General features: G+C 41.7%; 1 protein-coding gene across 7 annotated transcripts in view; it reads left to right on the forward strand.

Annotated features, from left to right (window-relative positions):
* Positions 1 to 15,474, forward strand: part of exoc7 (exocyst complex component 7) — a 43,417-nt gene that overhangs the window by 13,174 nt on the left and 14,769 nt on the right. For 2 of the 7 annotated variants that reach the window (XM_068058564.1, XM_068058568.1), the window contains 7 exons: positions 834 to 939; positions 3,218 to 3,440; positions 4,432 to 4,599; positions 4,896 to 4,907; positions 6,575 to 6,667; positions 7,826 to 7,894; positions 14,290 to 14,435. In XM_068058564.1, coding sequence (XP_067914665.1) covers positions 834 to 939; positions 3,218 to 3,440; positions 4,432 to 4,599; positions 4,896 to 4,907; positions 6,575 to 6,667; positions 7,826 to 7,894; positions 14,290 to 14,435 — 817 coding nt within the window. The remainder of the gene's footprint in view (positions 1 to 833; positions 940 to 3,217; positions 3,441 to 4,431; positions 4,600 to 4,895; positions 4,908 to 6,574; positions 6,668 to 7,825; positions 7,895 to 14,289; positions 14,436 to 15,474) is intronic. The other 5 variants (XM_068058565.1, XM_068058566.1, XM_068058569.1 and 2 more) reach the window with 5 other exon arrangements.

Consider the following 15,474-nt stretch of genomic DNA (forward strand, 5'->3'; position numbering starts at 1 on the left):
TATGAGGCCTGGATCTTGTCGGCTGCTCAAACGCTGTTCTGCTCCATTGCATGTTAACACCAAGTTAGCTTAAGCTATATAATACGTATTAGACTGTAGTATTATTCATCGTATACATGTACTTTCTGAATCATGTAAGTGTTTTTCACCCACTTCCAGCCTCCAGTCCAGGATGAATAAGATATTACTGCATTTCCAGTTGAAAGATTTACTGGTTTAATGTGACACCAAAATCCCGTCTTCTGTTAAAATTCCCAATGGTCACATATTGGATGATTACACACAAATTTATCTCATTAATTTTTCGGCTGCAGATTATCTGTCTGCAGTTTGGCCTTGAAAACATTGTTAAATGTGCTGCTACTTGGCACAACTCTATCTAAATTTTATAGTCATGATTTGAACCTGTTCAGCTTGGCTTGTGGTTTTACTTGCTGTATTATCTAACAGTTAAATTTTAAGAAAAACAATATCTTTGTGAGCTGTTTCACTGTGTAATCCACAATGTCTATCTCTCGTACTGAATGAATGGAGTGGGTGGGCGACAGTTATATCAATAAGTTAAATAATTACAGAATTTATTATAGCCATTTTTCTCTGTTAGTGTAAACTTCCTTTGAGCTCAAAATATACCATCCTCTGCTATGGGGATGATATTACACTATATGAAAATCACTGGGAAGGGCAATTATTTATCTTCACTTTGTCTAGTTGCGAGGGGTAGCATCGATATTTTTGCAAAAAGCAAGACAGGAAATGTCGTCATTCATCATTCCAAGTTGCAGGTTTTATTGATGTCACTTCATTCTATCTCTCTCCCGCTGTCTGATCAGTCCTGCTGGAAGGTTGGAGGAGTACCTGAACTGTATGGCGAGAATTCAGAAAGCAGTGGAATACTTCCAGGACAACAATCCGGACAGCCCTGAGCTAAATCGGGTGGTAGGTTGCAGAGGGAATTGGGTATGAAATGTTTTGGATAAGCTTTTTTGTCTTTTTGGAAACATAAGGTAGGCCAAAAGTTTGACAAATCTTTTGGAATTCTATGATGACATTACAAGCAAGGTGGACAATGGGGACCCAGTGGATGTGGTGTACCTAGATTTCCAAAAGGCCTTCGACAAGGTGCCGCACAAGAGGCTGCTGCATAAGATAAGGATGCATGGCGTTGGGGGTAAAGTATTAGCATGGATAGAGGATTGGTTGACTAACAGGAAGCAGAAAGTGGGGATAAATGAGTGCTATTCTGGTTGGCAATCAGTCACTAGTGGTGTGCCTCAGGGATCGGTGTTGGGACGCAATTATTTACAATTTATATAGATGATTTGGAGTTGGGGACCACGTGTAGGTTGTCAAAGTTTGCAGATGACACTAAGATGAGTGGCAGAGCAAAGTGTGCAGATGACTGTGAAACTTTGCAGAGGAACATAGATACATTGAGTGAGTGGGCAAAGGTCTGGCAGATGGAATACAATGTTAATAAATGTGAAGTCATTCATTTCGGTAGGAGTAACAGTAAAAAGGATTATTACTTGAATGGTAAAAAGTTGCAGCATGCTGCTATGCAGAGGGACCTGGGTGTCCTTGTGCATGAATCGCAGAAGGTTGGTCTGCAGGTACAGCACGTAATTAGGAAGGCAAATGGAATTTTGTCCTTCATTGCTAAAGGGATTGAGTTTAAAAGCAGAGAGGTTATGTTGCAGCTGTATAAGGTACTGGTGAAGCCGCACCTGGAGTACTGTGTGCAGTTTTGGTCTCCTTACTTGAGAAAGGATGTACTGGCACTGGAGAGGGTACAGAGGAGGTTCACTAGGTTGATTCCGGAGTTGAGGGGGTTGGTTTATGAGGAGAGACTGAGTAGATTGGGATTATATTCATTGGAATTCAGAAGAATGAGGGGGGATCTTATAGAAACATATAAAATTATGAAGGGAATAGATAAGATACAAGTAGAGAGGATGTTTCCACTGGCAGGTGAAGCTAGGACAAGAGGGCATAGCCTCAAGATTAGAGGGAGCAGATTTAGGACTGAATTAAGAAGGAACTTCTTCACCCAGAGGGTTGTTAATCTATGGAATTCCTTGCCCAGTGAAGTAGTTGACGCTTCTTCAGTAAACATTATTAAAGCTAAGGTAGATATCTTTTTGAACAATAAAGGAATTAAGGGATACGGTTAGAGCGCGGGTAAGTGGATCTGAGTCCACGAAAAGATCAGCCATGATCTTATTGAATGGCGGAGCAGGCTCGAGGGGCCGGATGGCCTACTCCTGCTCCTAGTTCTTATGATCTTATTCAGCCCCCTGAGTCTGGCGTGATTAGCACACACCAGATAATTAGTCATTTTGAAAAATGGACTAATTCGGAGGCAGAAAAGTATTGGCCTACTGTCCAAGATTGGTTGGTATTGTTAACTAGAGCATTGTACTTGCACCTCTGGAATCTGAGTTTGAAACGAAGACGGACTAAGGTGAGAAGAAAGTTGCTGCCTCTGCTGGCTGCAAGGGTCCTCTGAGAATAGAATTACTTTCCTCATGGCTGGAGTCTGCAGTCCAAGTTTGTTTAGTGTGTAAATTCCCAGTTTCTCAGACTGCCAGGGTGGCTGGTGTGATAAATGGAAGTGTTAGACCTCCCGCAATGACTTGTTGGATGAATGCAGTGTCTTGCTTCAAAAGATGCAAGGTTCAGTTCCTGCTTTCTGTAAGGGGTGCTCCATTTAGCAAGAGAGATTATCCTCCTGACTGTTGTTCAGTGTGCTACCCAGTGACATGGGCCAAGTGACAGATTTGGATGGGGGAATCAGGCTTGGCTGTGATGCCTTCTGCAGTCAAATAGGAAGGTGACAGCCGCTATCTAAACTCGCATGTGCAGATTAGCCATTTGCAGTGAGGTAGCAGAGGGCTGTCAGCACGTGTGGGAATATGTGCCATTAGGAGGTGAGGGGAGGTTGGCCACAGTGATGGGCTGTACAACAGGGACATTACTCTGCATCGTACTTGGGAATAACACTACTCTGATACTGGATGTCAAAAGTAGAAGGTTCCGTTTTCAGCTAGATAGAGTATGTAACTGCCTTGGAAATGGGAAGGTGCATCGTTTGTTAAGAAACTAAGATCCCTTCTTAAAAAGAAATTGTTTGTGGGGTTGGGGGATGTGGCGGGGCAGAAGAATAGATGACACTCCCATTCTTTGCAGAACGTTAACTCTGAATCATGTTTTACAGAAATTTCTTTTTGAAAAAGGGAAGGAATCTTTAGAGTCAGAGTTCAGAAGTCTCCTAACTCGCAACAGCAAGGCAGTGCCATCCGTCATCATCCTGGATCTGATTGCTGGAGATGATGAGATTGAGACAGCAGATGAAGTGACACTGGAACATCTTCCTGGAAATATCCTGCAGGAGTTGATTTGCATTTCAGTTTGGCTGATTGAACATGGAAGAAACCTAGGTAAAACCTGTGGGGTAATTGTTCAAAATGGTGAATACCTGTACTGTGGTTCCTCTTCCCCAGTTTGTGAGGTAATGTCAGCCACACGAGGTGGTTAATGTGAATTGGTGCATACTGGGGTGTAAAAAAACTATTTGATCTACCTATTGGGTGATGTCTTAAAGAAAGTTGTTGTATTTCGCGAGCGCAATTCGCAACCTCAGGATGTTTCAAAGTGCTTTACGACCGATCAAGTACTTTTGAAGTGCAGACACTGTTGCAATGTAGGGAAAAATATTACTGTGGAAATGTCTGTTGGATTACAGCTCCATAGGCACAGGTATCCAAGCCACACTTGATGTGTCCGATTAGGCTGCTCTATTGACCAGCTATTCAGTTGTGGAGGCATTGTTTTCATCTCGCTTCTGGTTCCTTTCATTTTTCTTTTACTTTCACTTTTGTCTTTCTCTCCTCTCTAGCTTTCTTTCTTCCCCGGCCACCCCTCTCCTCCCCCCCACTCCATTTCAAAAATAATGTATTGGTGTGAAGTGCTCAGGGTCCCATTGTCATTCTTTTGAGTGCACGTTTTTCCTTTCTTTGCAGTCAGTTAAGAAACCACCTGAGCTAATGCTGCTGAAATAAAGATGAATAGCTGGAATTACACACACACAGGCCAGTCGATTATCTCAAGAAAAATAGATTGATATATCTGGTAGATCCCCTCATCAGAACTGGCCAGCACTCAGCGTGTTAATTTAACTTGCTCAGATTCTAAATGATCTGTTAATGAGTGGTTTTACTCATTGTAATGGGTCTTGAGAGGAAAAGTAACTTTCAGGTACCATATACATTTGATTTTTAGATAAATAAATTTGCTGCCAAAATATCAAGTGATGCAGTAAATTTACAATCGCCAGATGCTGAGAGTTAAGAAAGGGATGCGGCATAATTAATCACTTCTGGGGTTTGAATCACTGCTTCAGCCCTGACTTGTACCATCTCTCCCTTGCAGATTTTATGAATGTGTACTACCAGATCCGCTCTAACCAGTTAGACCGATCAATCAAGGGTCTGAAAGAGCATTTCCGCAAGAACAGTTCATCCTCCGGTATACTGTACTCTCCCGCCATTCAGAACAAAAGGAAAGATACCCCCAGCAAAAAAGTCATCAAAAGACCAGGTCAGTATCTCGTCATTTTAAAACGTTCCTATTTTCCCCCCCACATGTTTCTGTACACTGCCTTTCAATTCAAGTAAGTTCCTTATGGAGGGTAATCATGAAAGAAGTAGTCTTTTAGAAATTCTTTCCTAAAATCAGAAACTGCACCCTACTGAAAAGTTATGATTTTGTTTTTGGAATTATGGAATCTAGAATTGTTTCTTAAAAAAAAAAAAAAAAATTTTGTTCTTTTATACTCCGCCACTAACTTTTTTTTTCTCAAATTTTCATTTTATGTTTATGTTGATGAATTACAGTCTACATCCCAGGTAAACCATGCTTGTGTGTGCCCTATTAAACCTTGCCAGTCTAATTGCCTGCTTGAGTGTGGTGTCCACTGCCTGTGGCACATGTTAAGCTCTGTCGCAGGAAGAAATTTTCCCAGTTTGTCTTATTGAAAGCTTATGGCTTACGCAAAGTGTTGCTGTACAGTCTTTGAAGTGTTTGAGCTGACTAATTTAGTGGATTTAGCACCATTTAAGAATCTTCAAAAAAAAAAGTCAGAAAACTTTGGAGAAATTAAGTTTGTGCACGGAATGTTTTTTTTGACAGGGTAGAGGGGACGGTGATTCTGCAGATAAGTAACTAGATCTCGATGGTCTGTTTATGCTTTTATTTAAATGGTTGGTTGATAGCTGCCAGTGAGAATCACAACTGGTTCTCGTCTATCTGGGTAGTGTCAAGCATTTTGTTTATTGCATATCCAAGGCAGTGTCCTTCAATGTGGGAGAAGGAACTGCACAGGGGGCAGCCGTGTGGCTGTCAGATTGGCATGTCAGGCAGTTCAATGTTGGTGTGATTGACGAGTTTAACTGATGGGTCAATTGGTGACACTTCTATTGCTAAGGGGAAAAATGGCATCACGTTTTACTGAGAGTTATTGCCTGTTTATCCAGTTCCATGTTGCAAATCTGGAATTTTGCACCATTTATGTCCTGTCACTTGCAGGATTGTAGCCCCTTAGTTATATCTGTCAATGCTGATTAAATGTGAACACCTCTATTACATACACTAATGAATGGGAGAATTTGCCCTCCTCTCTCTGTTAAACAGGAATAATGGACGATCTGGGCTGAAAATTCATTAAACAGGAGGCAGAAAGTAAAGTTGTTCCCTCAAACAACTACTGTGCACATCATGGGAGCAGGGGATAGATTTTAACCCTACCCAGCTGACGGAAAATGGGGCGAGTGGGCAGTTAACATGCCCCACATTGTTCAGTAGCTCAGGTCCTGCCATTTTCAATTTTACTTCTGGATGGGCACTTAAGCTGTTCACCTAAAGCCAGTGGGGTCCTAATCAATATATGCTAATCGGGGTCCATAATTATACCTTCCGTCTCAGTTCCCAGTATATAGTTAACCTAGATAAGTAATAGTTTGAAATTGGTACTGTCTTAAATTGAGTGTTAAATTATGTGTGTGGTTATTGAGTAGAGCAAAGTGTACTTTATAGATTTTGTAAATTATAGTTTCTGAAGTGCACTCCCATATATAAAGGAGCTGAAAGTTGTACACCAGCTCTTCTACATTTCTCCAGAGTTTTCTTTCATGAAAGTAATTGGCCAAATGGTACCTGAAGTCTGGGGAGGGATTTGGGGTAGAATTCAGAGTGTCGAATGTGCAGTGAGCAGATAATTAAAAATGCTTTTTCCTTGCAATCTAAGGTTACTCTGGTTTATGAATGGTAAAGATAGAAACAGTTTATGCTATATTCGATTTAAAAATAACCTATTTAATAAACTGTTGTCTAACTTTGTATGATTTGTTCTGTTTAAGTTTTTTTTTTGTAGCTTTTTGTTTTTGCTTTAATTTCTGTCTTGGTGTAAGAATTTACTAGCAACTACTCTGGACATAGCGTGGTGTTGGTGGCAGGGATCTGGTGTTTCACACTGATTTGCCTAGGTCTTGTCTTTTCTGCATCACTGTGGTAACAGGCACAATTCGTAAGGCTCAGAACCTTCTGAAACAATATTCTCAGCATGGGCTGGATGGCAAAAAGGGTGTTTCTAATCTCACTCCCACTGAAGGTAATCATTTCCTTGTCCCTGGGTGCACTTCTTTTGGCTTTTACTGCAAAGTCTTGCTTTTTTTATTAACCACATCCGCTGTTTTCATTAAAGCATTCTAACTCTCTTGCACCTTACGCACATGTTACCTAATCTACGCCTCTGGAAAATTTTAGATGGGAGTTTGAATCTTACAAGAATCTGCAGAGAAGTATTTCTACTATGTTCAGGCTTGGTTTGAGTCCAAGAGAAACCAGGTGGTGTCAGTTGGGGACGAGTGGGAGAGGATGGGGTGTTGAGAGGAATGTTGGTTGGTGAATCCTGTCTAGGATAGGAAGGGAAATTTTGAAGCAAATGGAAAATATTCCATCGCGCTTGTGGCAGAGGATATTCTCGAACTGAATGGGCTAATTGTACATCACTAGCAGCAGAGAAACTCTGCTTTTTATGTTGGTTCTATAATATCTGTTTTACAGTACTGAAACATAATTAAAATATCCTGCCAACTTTTTCCTATTAATTCCTAGATTCACATTTATTATGGACTGCTTATATAAATGCTTTATTTAAAACTCTTCCCAGTGTAGCCTTTGCAGTACCACCACAGGTAGCATGTAATTACATTGTGACCAGTTTACATAGGCAGTTTCTATTATAAATATTGGAAATATGTTGAAATGAGGATAGAGCATACAAGTTTAACATGGGCAATAAATTGTCTTGCACATCCTAGCTAGTTATTCCCCTGCCCTCTAACCCACTTTACCTGAAGACTACACCTCGTCTTGACTATTGATTGGACACCATGGAGATCGCCAGTAAAGGGAGCGCAAGCTGTGTTTTTGGTGTAACGTGTCATGATTAGCAAAGTAACTGGGCTAGAGAGAGATTTGAAGTATCGTGACCATCTTTCCTGATCTGTTTGGGAATTTGAGACCACTCAGACCAAGTCCTGTATAAATTGCATTTTGAATAATACTTAAAAATTGAAACTCTGCATAAGACTGATATTGAGAGATTTATTTAAAGCATTGAGTTGTTAGATTACACTCCCTTCTAAAGTCTGTCAACGCAATAGAGGGTTTTCCTTTCTGAGAATTTCCATATGTGCCCGTAGTCCGTCCTTTTCAGCAGCTCTGGATCAACCCCTTCTGTTTCTGCTAATTAACATCTGACCAGGTCATGATCACGAGTTGCGAGTTAAACATCTCTCTGATACGCTGAATGAGAAGCATGGGCCTGCCATGGGTAAGTTGCATATTTTGTTAAGAACAAAAAAAGCAAAATTCCTTCAACTTTTTTTGTTGAACTTTTAACAACGTTTTAATTTTTAGTATGGAAATCACTGTTCAATTTTAATTGCTAAATAATTTACCAGTCATACATTTTTCTTTTAAGTCTTGTCTTCTCCCTCTCTTCACCTCCACACCCTTTCATGGTTGCTCACCTCTACCCTCTCTCCTCCTGCTCTCATTGAGTGGTGAGTGAAGATGTTGCAGACTCCACCCAAAGCCTGCCTTATTCAACTGATGAAAGGGTGCATTTGACATTGGGCAAGGTGGGTGCTGCTGCTGACATTCCGTCCTCCATTTCCCAAATAATATTGAATGGAAATGGATGATTAGCACTACTCCTGTCTGATGGATTCATGTAATGAATCAGTGATGGGAGTTCAAACTTGACCAAACAATCCAGTGGAAGTGCTGAATATAGATTGTATTCTCCTAACACTCTGCTTCATTTAGCCTGCGTTGGGGAGGGAGAGATGTGATTTTCACTATCAGATGTGTGGGGATGGGTTGTAACTTGAGAGTGTGTTGGAATTTTAAGAGTAATATTCTTTAATAAAGCGAGAGCCTGTTGAATTTAGTAATATCTTAGGGGTTTAGAAGAGACAGGAAGTTCACACTGGCTGTTCATATTGCAGTGATTGCTCCAAAATTACACCCCATGATGACAGCATTTTCTAGAATATTGTTCAGGAGCCATTACTTAAATCTGTAAAGCTCAACGACTGTTTCTGAGTGGTGACTGATACCTTAGAGATTGGCTACTGCTCTTCAGTCAGTGCAGGCAGTCTCATCGCCTCTACAATTGTTATATAAATGTGAATTACCCAATGTAATTCTGCCTGCAAAGGCTGCAGTTCTGTCCTTCCTTCTCGCCTGTCTACTCAATCCTGATCCTCTTCCACGATTCACTAGATTTTGCATGTTGCTGTTTAGTGACTTATCACTCAATTTTCAGCCCTATCTTCTCACTTCGCTATTGATTCGACGGTCAGGGGATCAGACAGGCATCTCTGCGGCAGTAAACGTGACTCCAGGATCATATGTTGCCTCCCTGGTGCCAGGATCAAGGATGTCACGGAGTGGCTGCAGGACGTCCTTCTGGGGGAGGGTAAACAGCCAGAGGTCATGGTCCACATTGGTACCAATGACATAGGTAGGATGAGGGATGAGTCCTGAAAGCAGATTTTAGGAAGGAAATTAAAAAGCAGGACCTCCCAAAGTTGTAATCTCAGGATTATTCCCAGTGCCATGTACTACTGAACATAGGAATAGGAGGATTGATCGATTGAACATGTGGCTGGTGAATTGGTGTAGGAGGGAGGGCCTCAGATTTCTGAGGCATTGGGACTGGTTCTGGGGCAGGTGGGACCCCTACAGCATGGACGGGCTACACTTTAACAGGACTGGAATTAATATCCTCGCAGGGAGGGTTGTTAGTGCTGTTGGGGAGGGTTTAAACTAGCTTTTCAGGGGGATGGGAACCTGAGGAGTAGCTCAAATTGGAAAGAAGTAAAACTGTTAACAGGAGGTCGAAAAGTAGCAAGCTGATAAGGAATGGGGTCAGTACATTAGTAAGGGAGGATCTCAGATAGGAAGAACAAAATGTGGAATCTGTTTGGGTGGAGCTAAGAAACAGCAAGGGGCAGCAAACATTGGTAGTAGTTGTTTATAGGCCACCAAACAGTAGTGGTAGTGTGGGGCATGATATTAATCAGGAGATTAGAGAAGCACGTAGCATGGGTAATACTGTAATTATGGGTGACTTCATTCTGCACATAGACTGGGTAAACTGAATGAGCACTAATACTGTGGAGGATGAGTTTCTGGAGTGTGTTGGGGATGGTTTTCTAGAGCACTATAATGAGGAACTGACTAGAGAACAGGCTATTTTAGATTTAGTATTATGTAATGAGAAAGGGCTAATTAATCTTGTAAAAGAATCTTTAGGGCTGAGTGACCATAATATGATAGAATTTTACATTGTTTGAAAGTGAAGTCGTTCAATCTGAAGCCAAGGTGTTAAATTTGAACAAAGGAAATTATGAAGGTATGAGGGGCAAATTGGCTGAGGTGGATTGGGAAAATACATTAACAGGTATAATAGTACATAGGCAATGGATAGTCTTCAAAGAATATATTACATAGCTTACAGAAACTATACATTCCTCCAAGGCACAAAAACCCCAAAAGTAAAGACCGTGGATAACAGGAAGTTAAGGATTATGTAAGATTAAAAGTAAAGGTCTATAAAGTTGCCAGAAATAGTAGTAAACCTGAGGATTGGGAGGATTTTAGAATACAGTAAAGGAGGAGCAAGAAACTAGTAAAGGGAGAATAGAATATCAAAGTAAACTAGCAAAAAACATAAAACAGACTGTAAAAGCTGCTATAGGTATGTAAAAAGGAAATGTTTGGCTCAGACAAATTTTATTTATTTAGAGCGACAGCACTGAAACAGGCCCTTCGGCCCACCGAGTCTGTGCCGACCATCGACCACCCATTTTATACTAATCCTACACTAATTCCATATTTCTACCACATCCCCACCTGTCCCTATATTCCCCTACCACCTACCTATACTAGGGGCAATTTATAATGGCCAATTTACCAATCAACCTGCAAGTCTTTGGCTGTGGGAGGAAACCGGAGCACCCGGCGAAAACTCATGCAGTCACAGGGAGAACTTGCAAACTCCGCACAGTCAGTACCCAGAATTGAACCCCAGTTGCTGGAGCTGTAAGGCTGCGGTGCTAACCACTGTGCCACAATGTGGGTCCATTACTGGCAGAGTCAGGAGAATCTATAATGGGGAATAAAGAAATGGCAGAGAAGCTAAATGATTACTTTATGTCCGTCTTCACTGAGGTAGATACAAGAAATCTCCCAGAATTAGAGGTCCAAGGGATTAAGGGGAATGAGGAATTGAGGGAAATTAGTTTAGTAAGATGGTTGTATTAGAGAAATTAATGGGGCTGAAGATTGATAAGTCCCCAGGACCTGATATTCTACATCCCAGAGTGTTGAAAGAGGTAGCTGTGGAGATAGTGGATGCATTGGTGATCATCTGCCAGAATCTATAGAATTTTGGAACGGTTCCTGCAGATTGGAAGGTCGCAAATGTCACCCCACTATTTAAGAAGGAAGGGAGAGAGAAAACGGGGAACTACAGACCTGTTAGCCTTACATCAGTTGTAGGGAAAATGTTAGAATCTATTCTAAACGATGTGATAAATGGACACTTGGATAATAATCTGATTGGGCATAGTCAACATGGATTTATGAATGGGAAAACATGTTTGACGAGCCTGTTGGAGTTTTTTAAGGATGTTACTAACAGAATTAATGAAGGGGAGTTGGTGGACGTGGTACACTTGGATTTTCAGAAGGCTTTTGATAAAGTCCCTCACAGGAGGTTGGTTAGCACATAGGATAGGAGGTAATATACTGGCATGGATTAAGGATTGCTTAACAGGCAGAAAACAGAGTATGAATAAACGGGTCATTCTTGCAGGCTGTGACTACTGGGGTTCCACAAGGATCAGTGCTTGGGCCCCAGCTGTTCACAATATATTTCAATGATTTGGATGTGGGGACCAAATGTAATATTTCCAAGTTTGCAGATGACACAAAACTAGGTGGGAATGTGTGTTGTGAGGAAGATGCAAAGCGGCTTCAAAGGGATTTGGACAGACTTAGCAAGTGGGCAAGAACGTGGCAGATGGAATATATTGTGGAAAAATGTGAGGTTATCGATTTTGGTAGGAACAGATGTGCAGAGTATTTCTTAAATGGTAAGAGATTGGAAAGTGTAGATGTACAAAGGGACCTGGGTGTTCTCATCAATAAGTCACTGAAAGCTAACATGCAGGTGCAGCAAGCAATTAAAAAAGCTAATGGTATGTTTGGCTTTATCACAAGAGAGTTTGAGTACGGGAGTGGTGAAGTCTTGCTTCAATTGTGTAGAACATTGGTTAGACCGCACCTGGAGTATTCTGCAGTTTTGGTCCCCTTACCTTAGGAATGATATTATTGCCATAGAGGAAGTGCAACGAAGGTTCACCAGACTTGTTTCCTGGGATGGCGGGACTGTCCCATGAAGAGAGATTGGGGAAACTGGGCTTGTAACCTCTAGAGTTTCGAAGAATGAGAGGTGATCTCATTGAAACCTACAAAATACGTAAAGGGATAGACAGGGTAGCTGCAGGTAAGATATTTCCCCTGGTTGGGAAGTCTAGAACCAGGGCGCACAATTTCAAAATAAGAGGGAAGCCACTTAGGACCGAGATGAGGAGAAATTTCTTTACTCAGAGGGTTGTGAATCTTTGGAATTGTCTGTCCCAGAGGGCTGTAGAAACTCAGTCATTGAGTATGTTTAAAACAGAGATTGACAGATTTCTAAATACCAATGACATAAAGTGATACGGGAACAGTATGGGGGGGAAAAAGGCATTGAAGTGGATGATCAGCCATGATCGTATTGAATGGCGGAGCAGGCTTGATGGGCTGAATGGCCTACTCTTCCTATGTACCTATGGGGTAGTGGACAATGGCCAAAGACTACTCCAGGTGCAGTTTTAAAGTAAAGATCTGGTAAAGACAGTTGCCTGTCTTGGTACTTCAATTTCCAAATGTTATCTCTCTTACCGCCCCCTAGCCCTGCCAGAGAGATGAAGCAGTAGGGATAGGCACGTTCTGTGATTAATAATTGGCCTCCTCCTGGTTATAATTCATTCAGCCTGCCATTCAATTAGATGATGGTTGATCTGTACCTCAACTTCATTTACCTGCCTTTGCTCTGTATCCCTTGAAACTCTTACCATAAAAAAAACTATCGACCTCCAAAGAGGGATATTGGACACTTCTGGAGTAGACTGAAGTTCTGCTGCCTGTTACAGTATCATTGGTTATAACAGGGTGTTTACAATCAGGATTGACTGAAGCCTAATAGTGAACATACAGCAAATGTGAACAGTCAAACCTTTCAGGCTTTACTGCTGGATACCCACTGAAGCTGTTTATTTCACAATTGTTTTTATAATGTAAAAATATTGTGTTTCCCAACCTTTTAGCATTGAACGCTGTTAACTCTCTCCATCTTTTGGTGAAAAGGCTAATCTGAATTGGGTGGCAGGCTGAGCTTCCATTAGTTCACGGTGTGATGTGGAGAATGGCCATGAGTTCTTGGGAACTCTGTCTCCATGTAGGATTCATTCTATAAAATATAAATAATGCCCCCTGTCCCCCCGGTGACTTCATAAATTGTAAAGACTTTACTGAGAGGTAACCACTGAACTTTGACTTCTTAACTGGTGGATGGTTAAGTGAGGAAGGCTGATGTGATTTTCTTAAGCCACACTCTGAGTGGAAATGTAACTGGGAGAGGAGGAGCGAGGTGTGCAGCAGGAGTAAGGAAGAAGATGGATAGTAGCAATCTGTTCTCGTCCTAAAATCCCCTCAAATACTTATTGGCTTTGAAACAACTGTGCAAACGATCCACTTCTGGTACCTGTGTGCTGTGTTAATTGTGCGTTAGTGTGTCATGTGGGCTGTGTGCGTGTGGCATTGTGTCTCTGAATTGCTTCATATGTGACGGCGAAGTACAGGGAGAAAATGAGGGTCAAAGGGGATGGAGTTTGGGAGCGGGCAAAAGAAATATATTCAGTTTTATATTGTGATTGTTTGTTTTTGGTTTTAAATTTGAGTTATTTATATGTATGACATGTTACTGACTGAAGCATTTATTATGTTATGTCAGGTTTTGACATTGCAGTATATCTAATTTCTTTGATATTTAGCATTCATTTGAATTAAATTCCTTTTTGAACATGACTAACAATAGGATAAGGTCAAAAATCAGGTTTTGGATTGTGATGTGGTGAATCTTTTTGTGGGTACAAGCTCTATAACTTCTCTTTCCCTCTAGTACGTTCTGTGCTCGTTTTTAATGATCATAACTCATTGTTCAGTTTTAGTCAGTGTTTCCAACATCGGTTCTCCCTTCCTTCCTGGCTACTGGTTCTCATCTTCCCCCTCCCCTGAGCCAGTGATATGCCGATGGTGCTCACCCCATGCTTCTTAACTGAGGTCTGAGAATGTACCCTTGTGGTAAGTTTTCAAGGTGTTCCCCCCCCCCCACCCACCCCCCTGTCATTCCCACAATCTGATTTGCAGGCTCCACCTTCTTCAAGAAAATAGACCATCACCGGCAAGTTGCCTCCCAACAGCCCCAGCCAAGGAAATCGTGCACAATGTGAGAAGTGTAAAGTTAGGCAGAACAAATGTTAAATCTGCATTGGAAATAACTTCGCTTTCTGTCTTCCTTGGAATCTTACTTTGCCCCTGTTTTCTCAGGGAAGGAGGACATGTTGGACAGTGAGATCGACTCTTACATTCACTGCATCAGTGCCTTTGTAAAACTGGCACAGAGTGAGTACAAGTTACTGACGGAGATCATTCCCGAGCATCACCAGAAGCGAACCTTTGACTCTCTGATACAGGTGGGATTCTCTGAGCTGTTAACCCTGGCTGTTGTCTTTTCTCTATTAAATCAGTTGAGAATCCGGGTTTTGTTCTTGTTACATCCAGTAAGTTGACAGCGTTGCAGTGATTTGTTGCTGCCCTCTTGGGGTTTTACAACTTGCTTTAACTTGTTGGTTTTCTGGCTTGTAGAAACCATCTGAAATATTTTAACATTTGAAACCTCAAAGTCGGTGAATTCTGATGTGATGGTGGGTTTGTGTGAACAGTGTCCTACCTAGTGGGTCCTTTTCTGCTCTGTTTCTTTGCCCAGGTCCCTTTTTGGGTCAGGGATTGTGTGCATTGCTTGTGTGTGGCTGGGCAGATGACTGATTTATTATTTTGTTTTGGTGAGTTTTCAGCTTTATGCAGGTATGATGTGACATGACTGCTTGTCCATGATTACACAGTGTGGACAGAGACAGGCTCTAACCAGGGCCACTTTTGCACATCCTTTTCTTTGCATTCTTATAACGCCCTTCATGACCTCTGGAGGTCCCAAAGCACTTTGCAGACAATGAAGCATTGCTGAAGTATAGTCACTGTTGCTATGTCGGAACTGCAGCAGATTATTTATGCAGAGCAATCTTGCACAGTGAGATAATGACAAGATCATCTGGTTTAGTGATATTGGTTGAGTCATAAATATTGTCCCAGGACACCAAGGAGAACTTTCCTGCTCTTCTTTGTAGTAGTGCCATGGGATCTTTTACCTCCATCCGAGAGGGCAGAGGGGGCCCGGTTTAATGTCTCATCTAAAAGTCGGCACCTCCAACAGTGCAGCACTCCCTCAGTAATGCTTTGGAGTTTTAGGAGTCTCTGGAGTGGGACTTGAACCCATAATTTTCTGACTCCAAGGTGGGAGTGCTGCCCGCTGAGTCACAGTTAACAGATTTTGTCTGGGGGAGCTTGCTGTGCTCAAATTAGCTGTCACGTTTCCTACATTAAATTAGTGACTGCAATTATTGGCTGTGTTACGACCAGGTGAGAAAGGTGTCTAGGGTTCCCTTTCAGCCTTCA

Source organism: Heterodontus francisci, chromosome 26 (genome assembly GCF_036365525.1).
Source record: "Heterodontus francisci isolate sHetFra1 chromosome 26, sHetFra1.hap1, whole genome shotgun sequence".
NCBI classification, from domain to species: Eukaryota; Metazoa; Chordata; class Chondrichthyes; order Heterodontiformes; family Heterodontidae; genus Heterodontus; species Heterodontus francisci.